The sequence below is a fragment of the Tursiops truncatus genome, chromosome 15, assembly GCF_011762595.2.
Source record: "Tursiops truncatus isolate mTurTru1 chromosome 15, mTurTru1.mat.Y, whole genome shotgun sequence".
Taxonomy (NCBI): Eukaryota; Metazoa; Chordata; class Mammalia; order Artiodactyla; family Delphinidae; genus Tursiops; species Tursiops truncatus.
Genome location: NC_047048.1, coordinates 84,895,918 through 84,914,969, shown reverse-complemented (window position 1 = coordinate 84,914,969; position 19,052 = coordinate 84,895,918). Strand labels below are relative to the sequence as shown.

At 63.5% G+C, this 19,052-nt stretch overlaps 2 protein-coding genes across 8 annotated transcripts in view; one reads left to right on the top strand and one right to left on the bottom strand.

Annotated features, from left to right (window-relative positions):
• The window catches only part of LAMA5 (laminin subunit alpha 5), a 52,769-nt gene extending 43,484 nt beyond the window's left edge, over window positions 1-9,285 (top strand). For all 3 annotated transcript variants that reach the window (XM_033840424.2, XM_033840423.2, XM_033840422.2), the window contains 29 exons: window positions 317-487; window positions 663-859; window positions 1,032-1,148; window positions 1,256-1,410; window positions 1,674-1,815; window positions 1,916-2,018; window positions 2,632-2,742; window positions 3,559-3,738; window positions 3,836-3,984; window positions 4,064-4,234; window positions 4,334-4,470; window positions 4,555-4,708; window positions 4,872-5,005; window positions 5,080-5,242; window positions 5,314-5,436; window positions 5,531-5,679; window positions 5,770-5,902; window positions 5,976-6,122; window positions 6,227-6,357; window positions 6,449-6,613; window positions 6,700-6,829; window positions 6,909-7,054; window positions 7,135-7,327; window positions 7,419-7,583; window positions 7,691-7,853; window positions 7,977-8,110; window positions 8,184-8,277; window positions 8,448-8,567; window positions 8,727-9,285. In XM_033840424.2, coding sequence (XP_033696315.1) covers window positions 317-487; window positions 663-859; window positions 1,032-1,148; window positions 1,256-1,410; window positions 1,674-1,815; window positions 1,916-2,018; window positions 2,632-2,742; window positions 3,559-3,738; window positions 3,836-3,984; window positions 4,064-4,234; window positions 4,334-4,470; window positions 4,555-4,708; window positions 4,872-5,005; window positions 5,080-5,242; window positions 5,314-5,436; window positions 5,531-5,679; window positions 5,770-5,902; window positions 5,976-6,122; window positions 6,227-6,357; window positions 6,449-6,613; window positions 6,700-6,829; window positions 6,909-7,054; window positions 7,135-7,327; window positions 7,419-7,583; window positions 7,691-7,853; window positions 7,977-8,110; window positions 8,184-8,277; window positions 8,448-8,567; window positions 8,727-8,857 — 4,208 coding nt within the window. In that variant the 3' untranslated portion in view covers window positions 8,858-9,285. The remainder of the gene's footprint in view (window positions 1-316; window positions 488-662; window positions 860-1,031; window positions 1,149-1,255; window positions 1,411-1,673; window positions 1,816-1,915; window positions 2,019-2,631; window positions 2,743-3,558; window positions 3,739-3,835; window positions 3,985-4,063; window positions 4,235-4,333; window positions 4,471-4,554; window positions 4,709-4,871; window positions 5,006-5,079; window positions 5,243-5,313; window positions 5,437-5,530; window positions 5,680-5,769; window positions 5,903-5,975; window positions 6,123-6,226; window positions 6,358-6,448; window positions 6,614-6,699; window positions 6,830-6,908; window positions 7,055-7,134; window positions 7,328-7,418; window positions 7,584-7,690; window positions 7,854-7,976; window positions 8,111-8,183; window positions 8,278-8,447; window positions 8,568-8,726) is intronic.
• Window positions 9,286-9,493: 208 nt separating this feature from the next.
• LOC101316259 (proteasomal ubiquitin receptor ADRM1) overlaps window positions 9,494-19,052 on the bottom strand; it is a 54,946-nt gene continuing 45,387 nt past the window's right edge. For 3 of the 5 annotated variants that reach the window (XM_073793155.1, XM_073793156.1, XM_073793157.1), the window contains 9 exons: window positions 14,422-14,635; window positions 13,604-13,720; window positions 12,180-12,303; window positions 11,555-11,641; window positions 10,889-10,970; window positions 10,433-10,665; window positions 10,182-10,339; window positions 9,932-10,034; window positions 9,494-9,722 (listed from right to left, as the gene is read on the bottom strand). In XM_073793155.1, the coding sequence (XP_073649256.1) occupies window positions 9,616-9,722; window positions 9,932-10,034; window positions 10,182-10,339; window positions 10,433-10,665; window positions 10,889-10,970; window positions 11,555-11,641; window positions 12,180-12,303; window positions 13,604-13,720; window positions 14,422-14,635 (1,225 nt within the window). In that variant the 3' untranslated portion in view covers window positions 9,494-9,615. Of the gene's footprint in view, window positions 9,723-9,931; window positions 10,035-10,181; window positions 10,340-10,432; window positions 10,666-10,888; window positions 10,971-11,554; window positions 11,642-12,179; window positions 12,304-13,603; window positions 13,721-14,421; window positions 14,636-14,886; window positions 15,043-15,397; window positions 15,526-19,052 lie in introns of those variants that run through there. The other 2 variants (XM_033840426.2, XM_033840425.2) reach the window with 2 other exon arrangements.

Here is a 19,052-nt window from a genome sequence, read left to right as displayed (position 1 = left end):
CGCGGAAACAGTGGGTCCGGGCTGGGAGGTGGGGGGCACGCGGGCCCCACAAGACGGGCCAGTGCCCCCGCCCACGGGCTGAGCAGACGGCAGTGGTGGGGATCCTGGGGGGGCGCCCTGGGAGGTGAGGGCGTGTGGCGAGAGGGCCGGCGGCCTGGAGCCAGGAGCTGGGGGCCGTCCGGGGCACGCCGGCTTACACGGGGGTTAGCTGAAGATGCTTGACTGGGCGTTTCTGGCTCAGAAGCTAGTGGCAGAGGTGTGCCCGGGCAGCAGGCCAGCCCTGGGCCCTGACAGCCCGTTCCCCAAACCCACACAGAGCTCGAGTCCCAGACGGACCGCCTGTCACCAGCCAACGCCTCAGCCCTATCTGGTGAGCAGCTGCGCCGGACACTGGCCGAGGTGGAACGGCTGCTCCGGGAGATGCGGGCCCGTGACCTGGGGGTTCCGCGAGCCGCCGCTGAGGCTGAGCTGGGGGAGGCCCAGAGACGTGAGTGGTGTCAGCCCCAGCAGGGCAGAGACGGGAGGGGTGAGGACCTGGCTGGGGGCTCTGGGGCTGAGGTCAGCCTGGAGTGGCATCCCGTCAGCTTGGGAGGGTGGACGGGGACTGGCAGGCACCAGGAGTCACTGCCCAAGTGACCGTTCCTGCCCTGGGCCTTGGCCAGTGCTGGCCCATGTGCAGGAGCAGCTGAGCAGGCGCTGGGAGAGGAACCAGGCGCTGGTCGCACGCACCCGAGACCAGCTGGCCCAGCACGAGGCCGGACTCATGGACCTGCGGGAAGCCCTGAACAGGGCGGTGGGCACTACACGGGAGGCGGAGGAGCTCAACAGCCGCAACCAGGAGCGGCTGGAGGAAGCCCTGGTAGGGAGCCTGCCCCGCGACCCCCAGCCCCGCCCCCTCCTCCCCCAGCCCTCCCGCCCCCTCCCCCCTGCTCACTCTCATACTCATCATCCGCTACTCTGTCACCCCACCCCTTTATTTTCCTGCCTCATCCTTGTTCTATCATGTCTTTCTCACTCCCCATCGTCTCCAGCAACGGAAACAGGAGCTGTTCCGGGACAACGCCACTCTGGGGGCCACTCTACAGGCCGCCAGAGACACCCTGGTCCAGCTCACTGAGCTTCTGCGCGGCATGGACCAGGCCAAGGAGGTGAGCACCGCCCCCTCCCAAAGGGCTGCACGCTGGGCGGGGGCAGATCAAGTGGGGGTGAGTAGGGGATGGGGACGAGGGTCCCACCTAAGCCCACCCACCCCCAGGAGTACGAGCACCTTGCTGCCAGCCTGGACGGGGCCCGGACGCCCCTGCTCGAGAAGATGCGGGCCTTCTCCCCGGCGAGCAGCAAGGTGGACCTGGTGGAGGCCGCCGAGGCCCACGCGTGGCAGCTGGACCAGCTGGCGCTCAACCTTTCCAAGTACTGGGCCCAAAGAGGGTGCCCGGGGGCGTGCAGCCAGGGCCTGGAGGTGGCCTAGCTGGTCTGGGAGGGCACTTAGAAGGAGAGGCCGGTGTCCCTGCAGGGGCCGGGCAGAAGTTTGGGCCCAGGGTGGCAGGAAGAAGCAGGACAGGCACACAGGGCGGTGCAAGGCCGGGAGTCTAGAGCCGCCAGGCAGGCGGAGGCCCGTGAGGTGGGCGGAGCCCCCACCCGCACCCTGGGATCCTCCCCGCTTCCCCTCACAGCATCATCCAGGGAGTCAACCAGGACCGCTTCATCCAGCGGGCCGTCGAGGCCGCCAACGCCTACAGCAGCATTCTGCAAGCCGTGCGGGCCGCCGAGGGTGCCGCCGGCCAGGCGCAGCAGCAGGCGAGCCGTATATGGGCGGTGAGGCCCCGACGCCCCCCACAGCTCCGGCGGGAGCCCCTGTTCCCTTGCAGCTCCACCGGGCAGGTGTGAACTGCATCCTGTTTCTCTGTGTCTACAGGTAGTCGTGCAGCGGGGCCTGGCGTCCCGAGCCCGGGAGCTGCTGGCGGACAGCAGTGCCCTGGAGGAGGCCGTCCTTGGGGAGCAGCGGAGGCTGGGCCTCGGTGAGTGCCGGGTCCAGCTGGGCGTCCGGGCTCCGTGGGGACCCTCACCTTCCGGCCATGTGGGTCGTCACCGTGTGAACCAGGGTCGTGGCTGCCCTCGGTGGGAATTTTCCCCACTGCTCGGCAAGTGCGTCCCTGGGAGCTCTGCGAAGGCCCACCACCCCCCCTGGCCTCATGACAGGCCCCCGGGACGTGGAAGGGCCTGGGGAAGGGGCCGTGGGGCCCGGCTGATGGTTTCCCTGATGTCCTGGCTGAGGGCCGTGTGCATGCCAGGCCGTCGAGGAGGAGCGGGTGGGGAGCGGGCAGTGGGGTGCGCCCTCTGCTGCTAGCACTTCAGGGCACTGGTGGCCACGAGCAATGGCCCAGCTTTTCTGAGCCTCCATTGCTTCACCTGTAAAATGGGAATCATTGCCTTGGCTGTGGGCCCAGGAGGCTGCCCCAAGACTTGGGCACCAGTGCCACCCCCTGAGCTGAGGGCCCTCGTGTCCACGTCTCCATCTGACTGTGTGCGTGTGAGCCTTAATCCTCCCTGGTCAGGAGGGAGGACTGAAATGGGCTGCACCTGTACCCTGGGGGCGGGGGCTCCTCGGGACTGAGGCTGCCTGCCCCGCAGCGTGGGCCACCCTCCAGGGCACCGGGACCCGGCTCCGCGATGCCCGGGCCAGGAAGGAACAGCTGGCGGCCCGACTCCGGGAGGTGCAGGCCATGCTGGCTATGGACACAGGTAGGGTGGGTCTTCTTCCTGCCCCCGCCCTCACTGCTTGTCCCCAGAGCTGAAGAGACACCTGTCCAGATAGACATCAGCCAGTCTGTCCAGTAGGCTCTGATGGGGAACATGTTCACACTTGTGCCGTCCGGAGTGGTGGCCGGGGCGGCTGAGGGGGACCCCTGTGTGGGCAGCTCCAACCCTGGGGACCCTCCCCAGCCCTGGGGATCTGCTTCTGGTCGGAGACAGATGCCAAACGAACGTAGCCCCGGGCAGCAAGTGAAAACTGGAAGGGGCAGGGAGCGCGCGGAGAGAGGTGGCGCGGGGCAGGCGGGAGTGTGCGGCAGGGACTTGGGGCATCTGGGGGAGGTGGGGAGGGGGGAGGGGGAGGCAGCAGCAGAGGCCAGCGTGGCTGGAGCTGAGGGCTCGGGGGCCGGGGGGCTGGGAGGGCTCAGGGCAGAGGAGGGATCCCTGCCGACTCGAGAGTCGACCTTCCCCACAAGCCTGGGTTGGGGCCACGGGGACTCTGGGAGGGGGGGGTGCACTCAGGAGAGATGGTGTTGGCAGGGGTAGGGGGGGCCATGGGGAGGCGGGGCTGAGCCGACACTGGGTGACCCAGCTGTGGCGAGAGAGGGTGGCACAGGAGGAGCCGTCTGGGAGAGGACGGAGGGTGCGTTTCCACCGCGCTGAGGCTCTCACGAGATCGGGGGCGGGGGTGACATCCCTGTTGCTGGTCTTGGCATGGAGGTCTATAGTGGTCTCCCCAGATGGGGATGAGGCCCCCCGATGGTCCTCACTTGCCCCCCCGCTGAGCCTGCACACTGCCTGCCACAGACGAGACAAGCAAGAAGATAGCCCATGCCAAGGCCGTGGTCACCGAAGCCCAGGACACGGCCGCCCGCGTGCAGTCCCGGCTTCAAGACATGCAGAAAAACGTGGAGCGGTGGCAGGGCCAGTACAAGGGCCTGCAGAGCCAGGACCTGGGCCGGGTGGTGCTCGACGCAGGCCGCTCAGGTGGGCCCTGACGCACAGTGCCCTGACAAGAGGGCGGGCTGGGGTGGGGTGGCCAGGGGCTCAGGGCTGCCTCCCCACATCCGCTCCCCCCCTGCAGTGTCCACCCTGGAGAAGACACTGCCGCAGCTGCTGGCCAAGCTGAGCCTCCTGCAGAACCGTGGGACGCACAACGCCAGCCTGGCCCTGTCGGCCAGCATCGGCCGCGTGCGGGAGCTCATTGCCCAGGCCCGGGGTGCTGCCGATAAGGTGCGTGCGAGTGCCAGGGCCAGGTGGGCGTCTGGGAGACCAGGAGGCAGACGCTGATGGGCTCTGTGCCCCCACTCAGGTCAAGGTGCCCATGAAGTTCAACGGTAGCTCAGGGGTGCAGCTGCGCACCCCTCGGGACCTCGCCAGCCTCGCCTCTTACACCGCCCTCAAGTTCTACCTGCAGAGCCCAGAGCCGCCGCCCGGCCAGGTCGCCAGGGACCAGTTTGTGCTGTACATGGGCAGCCGCCAGGTAGCGGGTGGGCTCGGTGGGCTGGGTGGAGCCGGGCGCCAGGCCGGAGCGGGTGGCCCACGCCGGGTCCCTGTCCCGCTGAGTCTCCTGCCACCACAGGCCACCGGCGACTACATGGGTGTGGCTCTGCGTGGCCAGAAGGTGCACTGGGTGTACCGCCTCGGGGCGGCAGGCCCCACGGCCCTCAGCATCGACGAGGACATCGGGGAAGAGTTCGCAGCCGTCAGCATTGACAGGTGGGAGGCCCGGTCCTCACGGTGCTCCCCCCACCGCCAGCGTGACCGCGCGGCCACGCCTCCCTCTCTTACTTCTGCCCTCAGGACTCTCCAGTACGGCCATATGTCTGTCGCGGTGGAGAATCAGATGGTCCAAGAGACCAAGGGTGATACGGTGGCCCCTGGGGACGAAGGGCTGCTCAGCGTGCAGCCGGATGACTTTGTCTTCTACGTGGGAGGCTACCCTGGCAACTTCACGGTGAGCCCGGTGCGGCCTGGGTGCGCGGCCACCCCGCCCTGCACCCCTGTCCCAGGAAGTCCTGCTCAGGGTCTGGCTTCGGTCCGTCGTGCTGTAGCCCGAGTTCCTCCCCTTGGGTCGGTCCTGGGCGGGGAGGCTCCCTGACCATGTGCTGTGCCCACAGCCTCCCGAACCCCTGCGCTTTCCCGGCTACCGGGGCTGCATCGAGCTGGACACGCTGAACGAAGAGGTGGTCAGTCTCTACAACTTCGAGAAGACCTTCCAGCTGGACACGGCCGTGGATAAGCCTTGTGCGCGGTACGTGCGGCCTGACCCCCACCTCACCGCGGCTCGGCCCGCCCTCGGCTGACCCTGCCCCCTCTGACCCGCAGCTCCAAGTCGACCGGGGACCCGTGGCTCACGGATGGTTCCTACCTGGACGGCTCCGGCTTCGCCCGCATTAGCGTGGAGAGCCAGCTAAGCAACACCAAACGCTTCGAGCAGGAGCTGCGGCTCGTGTCCTACAGCGGGATCCTCTTCTTCCTGCGGCACCAGGCACGTCCGCCGTCCCCACGGCCCGGCCCGCCAGCCCGCCCGGCCCACGCTGACCCTCCCCTCCCCCCCAGGACCAGTTCCTGTGCCTGGCCGTGCGGGAAGGCAGCCTCGTGTTCCTCTACGACTTCGGCGCAGGCCTGAAGGAGGCCGACCCGCTGCAGCGCCCGCCGCCTCTGACCACGACCAGCAAGGCGGTAGGGCTGGGCTCGGGGAGGGCCCGGCGTGGGGAGGGGCAGGGGGGTCGCAGCTCTCGCCCTGAAGGTGCCACCCCGTGCTGGCGCTTCCCAGATCCAGGTGTTCTTGCTGGGGGGCACCCGGAAGCGCGTGCTGGTGCGCGTGGAGAGGACCACGGTATTCAGCGTGGAGCAGGACAGCACGCTGGAGCTGGCCGACGCCTACTACCTGGGGGGCGTGCCACCCAGCCAGCTGCCCCCGAGGTGAGCACTGGCCCTGGGGTGGGGCTGGCGTGGTGGGCAGGGCCTGGGAGAGGCCACCCCTGACGCTCGTCCCGCGGACCCTCCCCGCAGCCTGCGGCGGCTCTTCCCCTCCGGAGGCTCGGTGCGCGGCTGCATCAAGGGCATCAAAGCTCTGGGCAAGTACGTGGATCTCAAGAGGCTGAACACGACGGGCATCAGCTCCGGCTGCACCGCTGACCTGCTGGTGAGCCCCCTCCCTCCCCCAGTTGCGCGCCCTCTCCGGCCGCCACGGGCCCTTACGGTCACCCTGCCCGCAGGTGGGACGGGCCATGACTTTCCACGGCCACGGCTATCTGCGCCTGGCGCTCCCCAGCAATGCCGTGCCCCTCACGGGCAACGTCTACTCCGGCTTCGGCTTCCGCAGCAGCCAGGACAGCGCTCTGCTCTTCCACCGAGAGTCCCCGGTGCGTCCGCCCCACCACCTCTGGGGCAGCAGGGCGGGGCTGGTGGCCCAAGGGAGGGAGTCTGGGCCCCCGGCCTGGCCCGCTGACCCAGCCACTGTCCCCAGACCGGGCCATGCGAGGTGTCCCTGCAGCAGGGCCACGTGACCCTCCGGCTTGCAAGGACCGAGGTGAAAACGCGACGAGGCTTTGCCGACGGGGCCCCCCATTATGTCACTTTCTACAGCAACGCCACGGGGTGAGTCCGGCTTACCTGGCCTCTCCAGGGAGGGGGCACAGTAGAGCCGGGGTCGGGGGCAGGGCGGGGGAAACACTGCTCTTCTCGCCAGGGTCCGGCTCTATGTGGACGACCAGCTTCAGGAGATGAGGCCCCACCGGGGGCCGCCGCCCCAGCCCCAGCCTGAGGGGTCGAGTCAGCTCTTCCTGGGGGGCTTGCCCAAGTCTGACGCCCTCCATAACTTCACTGGCTGCATAAGCAACGTTTTCGTGCTGCGGTGAGCTGAGCGGGCCCCGGGAGGGCTGGTGACGACCCACCGGCCCGGCCCAGCACCGACCCGCACGTACCCCCTGCCCTCCGCAGGCTCCTGGGGCCGCAGCGCGTGTTTGACCTGCAGCAGAACCTGGAGAGTATCAACGTGAGCTCAGGCTGCGTCCCGGCCCCTCGCACCCAGGCGCCAGATCAGAGCCCGCGAGGACTGCGGGCCACGAAGGTGGGGACATGGGGCTGGGGTAGGCAGAAGGTGGCCTCCATGCATTCCTGCATTCCCTCATCCCCATCCGACCCCCCAGGCCTCCCGCCGCAGCCGGCAGCCCGCCCAGGACGCTTCCTGCTCGCCACCCTGGCCCCGCAGGGCCATACGAGATGCCTACCAGTTTGGGGGTCCCCTGTCCAGTCACCTGGAGTTTGCACACGTCCCGCCCCCCACCAGTGACTGGTAAGGCCAGGGCCGGCGGTGGGGAGAGGGGGCTGCCGGGGTAGGGGCAGCCTCGGCTGACGCGCCCGCCTGGCTTCCAGGTCGCAGCTCTCCATGCTCATCCGCCCGCACGCCCCCCGAGGGCTCTTGCTCTTCGCTGCCCCCTTGACGGCCAGCAGCCCTTCCCTAGCCCTCTTCCTGAGCCACGGACGCTTTGTTGCTCAGACGGAAGGCCCTGGGCCCCAGCTCCGAGTCCAGAGCCGCCAGCGTTCACGGACTGGCCGGTGGCATACAGTGAGGGGCTGGGGAGAGGGGACGCAGGGGCGGGGCGGGGTGGGGCACTGGCCCTGCGGGCTCCCATCCTGACGTGCCTTCCCACTCCCAGGTGTCCGTGCGTTGGGAGAAGACTCGGATCCAGCTGGTGACGGACGGGGTCTGGGCCCAGAGCCGGGAGGGGCCGGGCCGGAGGCACCAGGGGGAGGAAGGCCCCCGGCCACACACTCTCTTTGTGGGGGGCCTCCCTGCTGGCGGCCACAGCCCACAGCTCCCGGTGAGAGCCGCCTCGCCCCAGCCTCCCACCCCTGCCCCGCTGGACGCTCTCCGCCCTCCTCGGCACCCCAGGCACCTGACCCAGCTCACCCCTTTGTGCCCATGCAGGTGGCCATCAGCCGCTCCGGGTTCAGTGGTTGTGTGAAGAGACTGAGGTTGGACGGGCAACTCCTGGGGGCTCCCACCCGGGTGGTGGGGGCCACACCCTGCTTCTCCGGTCCCCTGGAGAAGGGCCTGTTCTTTGCAGGCAGCGGGGGAGCCATCACTCTAGGTCTGTCCCCTGCTGGCGTCCCCCAGTCCCCTACGTGCCTGGGCTGGGGTGGGAGTGACGCCCAGAACAGGGCGGGGGGGCCTGGGGCCGAGGCCTTCCTCCTCTCACGGCCCCTCCCTGCAGACACCCTGGGGGCCACACTGCCTGACCTGGGCCTGGAGCTGGAGGTGCGGCCCCAGACAGCCACCGGCCTCGTCTTCCACTTGGGTCGGGGCCCAGCACCCCCCTACCTGGAGCTGCGGGTGCTGGGGAGGCAGGTAAGCGGGTTGGGCCGCAGCCTCAGGGCGAGATCTGGGTTGGTAGGGCCCTCCTGACCCAATGCCGCCCCAGGTCCTGCTGCGGGCAGATGACGGTTCAGGCGAGTTCTCCACACTGGTGACGCTCCCCGAGGCACTGTGTGATGGGCAGTGGCACCACCTAGCAGGTGAGCTGGGCCCTCCTGACCCCACCCCCACTGGGGGCAGCTGTAGACCCCTGGGGCGGGGGTCGGGCAGGGACTCAAAAGCCGGAGCAAAGGGGCAAAGGGCCCCGATCCTGTGGCTGGCTGGTGAGGGGCGCCCCAGCGCGGCCACAAGGAACACCTGTGCCCGGCAGTGACCAAAGGCGGGAACAGGCTCCGGCTGGAGGTGGACCTGCAGAGCAACCACACCCTGGGCCCCGCGCCGGCCGCCCTGGCTGACGCCCCAGTGCCGCTGTACCTCGGGGGCCTGCCTGGTGAGTGTGGCCTCGGCCTGGGGGCAGGGGGAGGGAGGAAGGCTGTCCCTGGGGACCAGGCACTGGGGTCACCCTGCTTTCCACCCCGGCGGGGAGACCGAAGCCTGGTGGGATGCCGGCCTCTGCTCCAACCCGTCTCCCTCCCCCCCCCCCCCCCAGAACCCTGGACGCAGCCTCCAACCTACCGCGGCTGCATGCGGAATCTGGTGGTGAACCAGGCCCTGGTCTCCTGGCCTCGTGCTGCGGGCGTGCAGGGGGCGGTGGGGGCCAGCGGCTGCCCAGCCACGTAGCACAGCTGCCCCTCTGGGACCCCAGCCACCAGCTCCAGCAGCCAGGAGAGGGTTTTCAGAGCCCCCAGGCCCAGAGCCCCGAGGCAGGCCGCCCCATCGGGCAGAGTCCTTCCCCACCCTGGAACCCCCAGCCCCTCCACACAACCTGCTGACAACACGCCCTCGGCCGATTTTTTAGATGGTTTGTGTATGTTTGTTCATGTAGACGACTGCAGATTCTCCAGGCGATGAGTCTTATTTCTGGGAATGGTTTAAGTTATGTCTGACTTTCTAAGGGAAAGGGTAAAACACTGCAAAATGGGGGTTTTATACTTTTTATCTTTCAGTTTAATTATTATGAAATTTCCCTTCCACCAATTTTTAATGGGAGCTCTGTAAGTCATTCATCCCTGCTTCTTGAAACAAAAATTAAAGTCACTTCTGTGTAACCGAGTGTCAACTTTAAATGGAGAAAAAAAGAAAAGCAGTCCAGCGGGTCTGGAGGTCCGAGGCGAGCAGAGCGCTCACGTGCGGAGCCCCTCCCCCAGCACGCCGGTCCCTCAGAGTCAGTCAGAAGCGGGACGTGGAGGGGCTTCTCCCGATGACAGGGGGACGGACGGGGCCGTCACGACCCACCCCCGGGCACGCAAACCAGAGTTGGCAGATAAAAGAGAAGACTTTTATTGATGAGCAAGTTGGGACAGAGGTGGGAGGGGCGCGCTCACACGCCCCCGCTGAGGCCGCACGGCCGGGCGGCCAGCCCTCTGACAGCAGGCGACTCAGTCCAAGCTCATGTCCTCCTCCTCGTCCTTCCTGTCCTGCCCGCCGCCCTCCTGCTGCTCGGGGCTGGCACTGCTCTGCATGGCTTTGGCAAATGCTTCCACATCTAAAACCAATTTAAAAGCACGAGGTGACCTTTCTAGGCCCTGGCGTGGCCCTGCTGACCAGGGGGCTGGGAGGTGGAAATCAGATGGCGGCCAGGGCCATGGGGACAAGCCAGCCCCGAGCTCCACAAACCAACCGGGGAGGCCTTTGCTTTCAAATGCAAGGAGAAAACCACCTCTGCCTCGACTGAGGCGAGGGACAAGTACTTACCGCCCTTGTTGGCGGCCTCCACGGCCTCTGCAGGCAGCCCGAACTGGCACATGAGGGGCCCCAGCTGCCCCGAGGCCAAGGCCGCGCTGAACATGCCCAGGGCCTGCAGGGAAGAGCCAGGCGCCTGAGTCCATGCAGAGAACTGGCGGAGCCACAGGGGCAGGGGTGCTCAGCACTGCGGGGGCTGTGCTGCCGTGGGCAGTGCCCCCCACTGCGAGCACACAGCGGGGCACCCGGGCCACGCGCCTACCTGCTGGAACTGGGGCGAGGTCAGCGTGTTCTGGATCTCCTCCGCGGTCTGCGGCAGCGACTCCCCAGACGGCAGGTAGGGCAGCAGGCGCTCCTGGACATCCGCGTTGGCAAGGATGGGGGCCATGATCTCGGGCGTCAGCACGCTGGCCAGGTCCACTGGGGCACAAGCAGGTGGCCATCAGTGGGCGGGCGGGCAGGGGGCAGCGGGCACCTTCACCCCCCAGCCTGGGGCCGACGAGCACGTGTTACCTTGCTGGCCGCCTCCTGGCCCGGCCGGCACGTTCATAGTGGCTAGAATGCTCTGAAGGTCGCTCAGCTGGATGGGCTGGGTCGGGCTGGCTGCCGTGCTGGCTCCATTGCCTGGACTGGGCGCGGGGCTCGGGCTGCTCACCGAGGCAGCTGCTGGAGCGGAGGGAGCTGGGGTGGTGCGCGTGGAAGGGGCGGTGGAGGACGGGGTGACCGCTGCCGACGGGCTCCGGGAGCTGGGAAGAGCGAGGCCAGCGCTGCAGCGGCTACGCACCCACCAAGGCGCCACAACGCGTCGGTCCTGCCCCAGTCCTTGTGCTGCCAGGGCCCGAGGAGAGCCTGAACCACGAAAAGGGACGGACCCTCCCCAGATACCTATTTTGTCCTTCGGCACCTCCTACATCTGGCCCCCGTGGAGGAGGGGACACGGCCACGCCAGATGTGCGGCGTGAGGCTCACCTGGGGGAAGAGCTGCTCGCTGGAGGCCCTCCACTCCCCAGTAGGCTGGCCAGGCCCGGCCCCGTCAGCGCCCCCAGGCCACCTACCAGGAGCAAGGAGACACAGCTCACACATCACGTCCTGCTGGAGGGCCCCCCCCCCCCCCCCCCCTGCCCAGGAGCAGAAAGGCCCCGCACTAAAGCCAGTGGCCGAGCAGGGGAAGGTGGGGACCACAGCCGGCCCGCGGGGGCCCAGGAGCAGCGACTCCTCAGGTGTGTCCTGGCAGCTGAATCTGCTAATCAGACCACTCCTCCGTCCCGTGACCCTACTAATGCACCTGGGTTCAAATCCCGTACAAGTAACCGGTGTTTCCAAAGTGTCCCAGAAACACGAGCCTGACAGGAGCTGGCAGCAGGCAGGCCAACCCAGGAGACCAGGGGCCCCGAGCACGCGTTCTCAGGCCCGGCACCTCAGCCAGCCATGCTCCCCCGAAGTATGGAACTGGGTCCTCCCTGGGGGCCCTGGAAGGCCTTGCCCACCCAGCTCCCAGGTCAAACCCTAAGGCAAAGCAGGCCCCTCCCCAGAGAGGCCAGGGCCCAGAACATGCACAGGTGCCGCTCAGAACCAATGAGAAGCGGCAAGGCGTCCAACTCCAAAGCAAGCTCGCGCGGGCCCGCGGCCCCTCACCCAGTCCTCCGAGGCCGGCGGGGCCGATGAGCTGCATGAGCTGGCTGTGGCTCATGTTCCCCAGCAGGCTCTGCAGGCCGCCCTCACCTGCAAGACAGGAGGCGCTCAGGCCCGGGCCTCCAGCTGTGCGCACGCCCGCTGCCACGGCCCAGGGCAGCCCCCACCTCGGCTGCCCCGAACTGTGTGGCGAGTGTCTCCCGACACGAGCCAGCGCAGTAGGGCTCGTACACCGCTTCACCACGTGGAGGTGGGAGCACCGAGGGGGAACTGCCGAGAGGAGCTTCTAACCTGGACACCTCTACTTCCATTAAAAACCACCGGCCCGGGGCTTCCCTGGTGGGGCAGTGGTTGGGAGTCCGCCTGCCGATGCAGGGGACGCGGGTTCGTGCCCCGGTCCGGGAAGATCCCACATGCCGCAGAGCGGCTGGGCCCGTGAGCCGTGGCCGCTGAGCCTGCGCGTCCGGAGCCTGTGCTCCGCAACGGGAGAGGCCACAGCAGTGAGAGGCCCGCGTACCATTAAAAAAAAAAAAAAAAAACCAAAAAGCCACCGGCCCGCACCCCCAGGGATCCACGTTGGCGGAAAGCTACTCTGACCTCACCGCACATCCGGGAAGGGGACCATTACCACCCAGCGCAGACAGCTCGTGGCCTGCGCTTCCACTCGCCCCCAGAGCTCCAGGCATCGGCGGGTTGTTCAGATACTCGTTGACCTTCCGGCAGTGCTCCTCGTCCTGGTCCGTCTTGGGCTCCTGCGGGGAAGACACGGCAGCAGGCGCAGCTGAGCAGCCACCCATCAACAACCACCCTGACAAGGGACCTGAGGCCTGGAGAGGTGCCACCTGTCCGCGGCCACAGCAAGGAGAGGCCCCGGCGGGGCGCACGGGGACAGCAGCCCGATGTGCCCGCTGGGGCTGTGCGAACACCCATTTCACAGGCGGGGAGGCTAAAGCACTAGGCGCGCTCAGCACAGGGCAACGCCCTGACCCTCCAGACGCGGTTGTTTCCGCGACGGTCTAAAACCGCAAATCCTTCAACACGTGTACTGCTGGGAAATAACCCTGCTACCGCACCACTGTCCACTGACCAGCCCGTGGCCCTCCAGGGTTAGCTGGGCACTGACTCTGAGCGCTTGGGTGTGGGCAGGGGGGCATCAGGCAGCGCCACCCTGTGGGCACCCCCAGAACTGTGAGACAAAGCACCCGAGAGTCACCGAGCGTGTGTGCAGTGGGCCTGCAGGGTCATGGGGTGGGGGCCAGGGGAGGCACACAAGACACAGCCCTAACCTCAGAGCAGAGGGGAGCAGAAAATGCAGTGGCTGGTGTGAGTCTGACAACTTTTCTTGGCGAAACTGTGGAGAAACAAGCTCTACACCAGCGACTGGCAAACCACGACCCCGTCTGTGTTTGCAAATAAAGTTTTACTGGAACATGGCTGCGCCCATCCATTTACTTCCCGTCCACGGCCACTGTCACACTACTTCAGCAGGTGCAACACAGACCATCCAGTCCACAGAGGAAAACCTTTCCTGCCCTGTTCTAGAAGGTGCTGGGGGGAGGGCAGCAGTACAACCTCTGTCAAAACTACAAACGCAGGTGCATACCCACTGCACGAGCAAGTCCACTGCCAGTGGGTACGAGGACGGCCCGGTGCCCTGCCACCCAGAGACCCACAGAGCACACCACGGGACAAGAGGCAGGACAAGGGACACCGCACAGGCTCACCCCTGCTTTTGGTCCAGGCTGCTCATGACCCTGGGTGGGGGGGCCCCTGGGAGACGAGCAAACCACAGGCAGAGACAGGACCGAGCCTGGAAATCACTCCTGTCGGTCAGCCAGGGAATTCCATCCTCGAAAGGGCACCCAAAGCCCAGCTACAAGTGTCTGGACTCTGGCGGAGCCTGTCCCCAATGCCCCCCCCCCCCCCCCCACAAGGCGATACACTGGAATCCTCAGGTCCCACGGCAGCACGGTCAGCACTGGCTGGTCTGTGAAGGCGAGTTCGACCATCCGGTGAAGAAGCTTCTAGCCTAACTGTACGACACCTACACACCTGCATCCAGAAGAAGAGGCGTTTGGACCCCGCCTTGAACTTGAGCACGTAGACCCTCCCGCTGGGGCACTGCGGCACGCGCTTGAACTCGCAGTCGTCGGGGAAGATGATCAAGTCCTAGAGAGCAGCACACGAGCAGAGTCAGCTCCACGGAAACAGCACTGCCGAGCCCCAGGACCTCCAGGAAAACAGGCTGGACCCTGTGCCTAAGTGAGTGCGGGTGGGGGGAGAGGACACGGGACACAGACGCCAACAAGTCGCCAAGCCCGTCACCACAGGGTCTCTGCAGGGCAGACAAACGAGGGTCTGAGGCACCGCACGAAGGTCATGAGGGCTGAACAGGGAAGGAGGGCTTCCGGCTCCTGAAGGATTTCTAACAGAGACGTTTTGGGAGCAACATTCCAAGATGAATTAAAAAGTCAACTCTGACCTGCTCTCGAACCTACGAAAAACGATTTAGTCTGAAGAACAAAGAACACTAAATAAGATGACTGCTAGAGAAAGCTTTCTGGAGGGCTGTGATAAAGATCAAGATTTTTACATGGTTTCTCCAATTCTAAGCACCTAATCTTCAGTTTTAAACATACATACACAGATGGCAGAAATCTATATAGTCACTGAGGCTAGGAAGCCCCACACGCAGAAGAAAACAGCTGATGAGGGCACTGAACTAATGGATCCACACATCCCACCAACACACACCAAACTGGGAAACAGCTGCTCTGTGCCCCAAGCATGCTGCCCTCCTGTACAAACCACGCTGTCCTGACGACTGGACGGGAGTCCTTAGGATGAGGTTCAGGCTCCCAGACACTTACGTCTTCCACGTTCCCCGATGTCCTGTCTTTCCAGCAAAAGTGAATGAGGGAGTCATCCGTCTGCTGAATGTACACAAGCCCTTTCCGTTTATCTGGGGTGACAGTAGTTCCTTTCAATGACATTTTTCCGGCCCGAAACTCCACCAAATACTTGTTGGAGGACCCACGGGAGCCTGGCACCAGGCTTGGAAACAGAGCGCCTGAAGTCGTCATCCTGAAAGAGGGACCAGCATGCAGAGCCGGTCACTACCGTAGCACCTCCAGATGCGACGCGGGAACGGGAACGGGCAGAGGGAAAGGGCCTCTCTCTGAAGCCCAGGCTGTCCCCTGCTGGGGGCAAGGGGACAGGCCTCAGCCGCCCCACAGCTGCTGCCGAACTCCTCCTGGGGTGGACCGACCCCACGGTACCTGAGCCCGTGGAGCCAGGTCCCCAGCTTCTCGTGGTTCTCAAACAACGAAATTTACCTCTGCATCTAGACCCCATCACAGCGGGAGACCCTCGCCAACACCACCTTCCGTACTTTTTAAATAAACTGTCCTTTAACCTGCGGCTCCGAAAGATTTAAAACCTCGATCTGGGCAGGCACACCGCTAACCACACTGAATGGGAGACCACACTTGGGCCTAAACCTAGTTTCCATCGGACACACCGCCAGTGAACTGCAGCGCGGCCGGCTCGCTCCCTTCGGAGACAAAACACGAGCACCTGGGGAAACGCAGGCCCGCGGCCGGCCGACCCGCTCCCACCCGCAGGCCCCACCGCCCGACGCCCTCGGCTACGGCCGCGGCAGGCCCCGGGCGGCGGCCGAGCTGCCCGAGAGGCAGGCCCCGAGAACCCCGGCCCGCGCTCGGCCCCCGACCCGGCCCCCAGCCTCTCCAGCCCCCGCCGACCCGGCGCCCGCCCGGGGGCCGCCGAAGGCGCAGGCCCCGCCCCTGGCCGCCTCCGTAACCGTCCCCGCCCCCGACGACCCCGCACCTGGGCCGCGCCGAGACTCGGCAGAGAGGCGCCGTCAGGGCTCGCTCTTCCTCCTCGGCGCCTGCCGGGCCCCGCCGGAAGCCCTCGCTTGCCCCGCCCCGCCTACCGCTCTCGCCGCCGATTGGGCCCCGTCAGGTGAGGGACGGGCGCTGGCCCGCTGACGATTGGTGAGGGCGGCCGCCCATTGCGCCGCCAGACCCGCCCCCGTGCCGGCGGCTCTCTTCCGGCGGAAGCGCGGGCCGGCAGCGTGCGGGCCAGAGCGGCCTCTATTGTTGCTGTGTCATAGGGGCGCGGCGGCGGCCCCTGGCGGCGGCGCCGGGAACGGCGAGTAGGGCGCGGGCCGAGCGGTGGGCATTGGACCCGGGACCCCCGGACCGCGGGGCTGGCCGAGCGGGGGCACCTGCGGGGAGCGGGGCGGGGTCTCTCAGGTTCGCGTCCCGGGGGGAAGGTGACCGACTGCAGCCCCGGACGCTGGCGCGTGGGCCCAGCGCCCTCCGGACGAGCGGTGGTCTCGTGGGGGCGCGTGCGGCGCACAACGCGGGGTTTAGGCAGTGGTCCGGCCCCGCGCCCCCAGACCCCGCTCAGTAACTGCCCCCCATCCTCCCCGGGCCCTGGGGATCCCCCAGACCCCCTATAACGGTGACGACATAGCTGCCCCCCTGTCGTCCCCTGGGCCCTGGGGGGTCCCCCAGCCCTCCCCCACAGTAGTGATGACATTACTGCCCTCCATCCTCCCCAGACCCACCTATAACAGCAGCGTCGCGGCTGCCCGCTCATTCCCTGTCCGATGTGTGCAGTCAGAACAGTGAAGGCAGCTGCCCTCCACAAACCTGGACTAGATAAATGTAAGGCACTGCCTTCCCACTGCTTTTGTTTTCCCCATCATTTACACCTCTGTACATTTCTGCAGAGCAGAACACACACACCGGGAGCAATGTGCCCTCCCAGCCCCACACTGACAGTAACATGTGACTCCCTGCTCCAGGCGTGCTTGATGTACTATCAATGTGTGTGTGCGTAAAATTTGTTTTTAAGCTTTTTATGAAAGGTATAGAAGTGAAAAGTATTCTTTCATGCAACATTGTTTTTTTATTCATGTTGACACGTGTAGCTCTAACCCATCCATTTTAACTCCTGTATAATATTCTGATGGATGGAATACCACAAGTTCTGTATCCATTCTTTTGTGATCTAAAGATTCACTAATTTTTTTTTGTTACAGAAAATCGAGCTGTTTTTCATTTAAAAATATTATTTGTGTTAGTAAGAAAATGCGTTTGTTATTTTTAAATTAGTTAATATTTATTTTAAAATGTATAATGGGGTAAATACCCATAGATAAAACTCACGTAACACAAAAGCTCTGTGGGCTCTTGATCACTTTTGAGAAACTAGAGGATTCCAGAGACCAAAGCGGTGGGAACGGCGAACGTGAAGCAATTCTGTGACCTGTGACCACGGTCACCACCCCCGCAGCAATACCGTCCTGGGCCTTGGGAAACCAGGCAAGAAAACAGTAAGAAAACCAATCTGGCTTCCCTGAGAAGGGGCCAGCAGGCAGGTGTTACTTGTCCAAAGTCTTGAAAAGTTAAAAAGCTTCCCCCAGAGGCCACAGGGAAGCCAACCTTCCAGAACCTGGAGATGGTGCTTCCCATCTGCAGTGACCTCAGAGGGGCCCCAAATGCACCTTTCCTCTCCCCGAGCCAAGGAAGCCTGTGCCCTGGGAGGGCTCAAAAACAAAGCTTTATACACTTTCACTCGTTTCCATGAAAAATCTACAGTAAGGAAACAAGCTACAGGTAGACGGGCATCGTGGAGGCCAGTCAGAGCGCCCACCCCAGTGTGGGCTCTGTGAACCCAGCCCGTCTCCCTGAGCCTCAGTGCCTCCCTCAGGTGAAAGGCAGGGGGTGCAGCGACTGTGGGCACAGGGGTGGCAACAAGGAAGCTGGCAAGGACGCGCCCAAACGTCTCATAAGGAGGTGTACAGGTGACCTGACATGCAGGAAAGGGTGGTGGACGGCATTATTCATAAGGAAAACGCAAATTAAAACACACCTATTAGAATGGCTAAAAAAAAAAGAAAATTGACAATACTAAGTGCTGTGGAGTCTTTGGTGTTGGAAATACAAAATGGCACACGGCCACTTGAGAAAACAGTTTGGCAGGTGCTTTTGTTGTTTTCTTTTTCTTTGTTTAACAATAGATTTTCTTTTTTAGAGCAATTTTAGGTTCACACCAAAACTGAGCAGAAAGTATAGCGTTCCCACACAACCCCACAGGCTTCCTCACCATCCACACCCCGCCATCCGCATCCCCACCAGAGCGGCGTGTTTGCTACAATCTATGCTCCTACGTGGACACATCATGTCCCCAAGGGTCCAGAGTTTCCATCAGGGTTCATGCTTTGTCTTGAATCCACGGGTCAGACAAATGCTTAGTGACATGTGTCCATTATAGCATCATACAGAGCATCTTCCCTACCCTGAAAATCCTCTGTGCTTTGCCTTGTCCTTCCCTCCCTCTTCCGTAACCCCTGGCGACCACTGATTTTTTTTTCCAATTTGTTTTTATTGTGGTAAAATAACACGTAACAGAAAATTGACCATCCTAATCATCTTTAAATGAACAGTTCAGTGGTAGTAAACACATTCGTAATGCTGTGACGCCATCACCACCATCCATCTTCAGACTTTTCGTTTTGTAAAACTGAAACTGTCTGCATTAACACTGACTCCCCACCCGCTCTGTCCCCGACCCCAGCACCATTCTACCTTCTGTCCCTATGGATCTGACTACCCTCAGTACCTCCTATATATGAAATTGGGCAGTACTTGTCTTTCTGTGACTAGCTTTTTTTACTTAGCATAATATCCTCGAGTTTTATCTGTGCTGTAGCACATGTCAGAATTTCCTTCCTTTTTAAGGCTGAATAATCTTCCGCTGTATGTACGTCTACCCCCCATTTTGCTTATCCATTCATCAGTGCGTGGATGCCTGGGTTGTTTCCACGATTCAGCTATTGTGAATAATGCTGCTATGAACATGACTGAACCAATATTGCTTCAAGGCCCTACTTTCAATTTTTGGGGGCAAATACTCAGAAATGGAATTGCTGGATCACATGGTAATTCTATTATTAATTTTTTGAGGAACCGCCATACTGTTTGCCACAGTGGCTGTATCATTTTATTCCTACCAACAGTGCACAAGGGTTCCTGTTTCTCTACATCCTTGCCCAAACTTCTTGTTTTCTGGATTTTTTGGGTTTTTTTTTTTTTTTTTTTTTAATACTCGCCATCCTAATGGGTATGAGGCGGTATCTCATTGTAGCTTTTCTTTTCTTTTTGCGGTATGCAGGCCTCTCACTGTTGTGGCCTCTCCCGTTGTGGAGCACAGGCTCTGGACGCGCAGGCTCAGCGGCCACGGCTCACGGGCCCAGTCGCTCCGCGGCATGTGGGATCTTCCCGGACCAGGGCACGAACCCGCGTCCCCTGCATCGGCAGGTGGACTCTCAACCACTGCGCCACCAGGGAAGCCCTCGTTGTAGCTTTTTCATTTCTCTGATGATTAATGATGCTGAGCGTGTTTTCACATGCTTATTGGCCATTGGTGCATCTCCTTCAGAAAAATGTTTATTCAAGTCCTTTGCCTATTT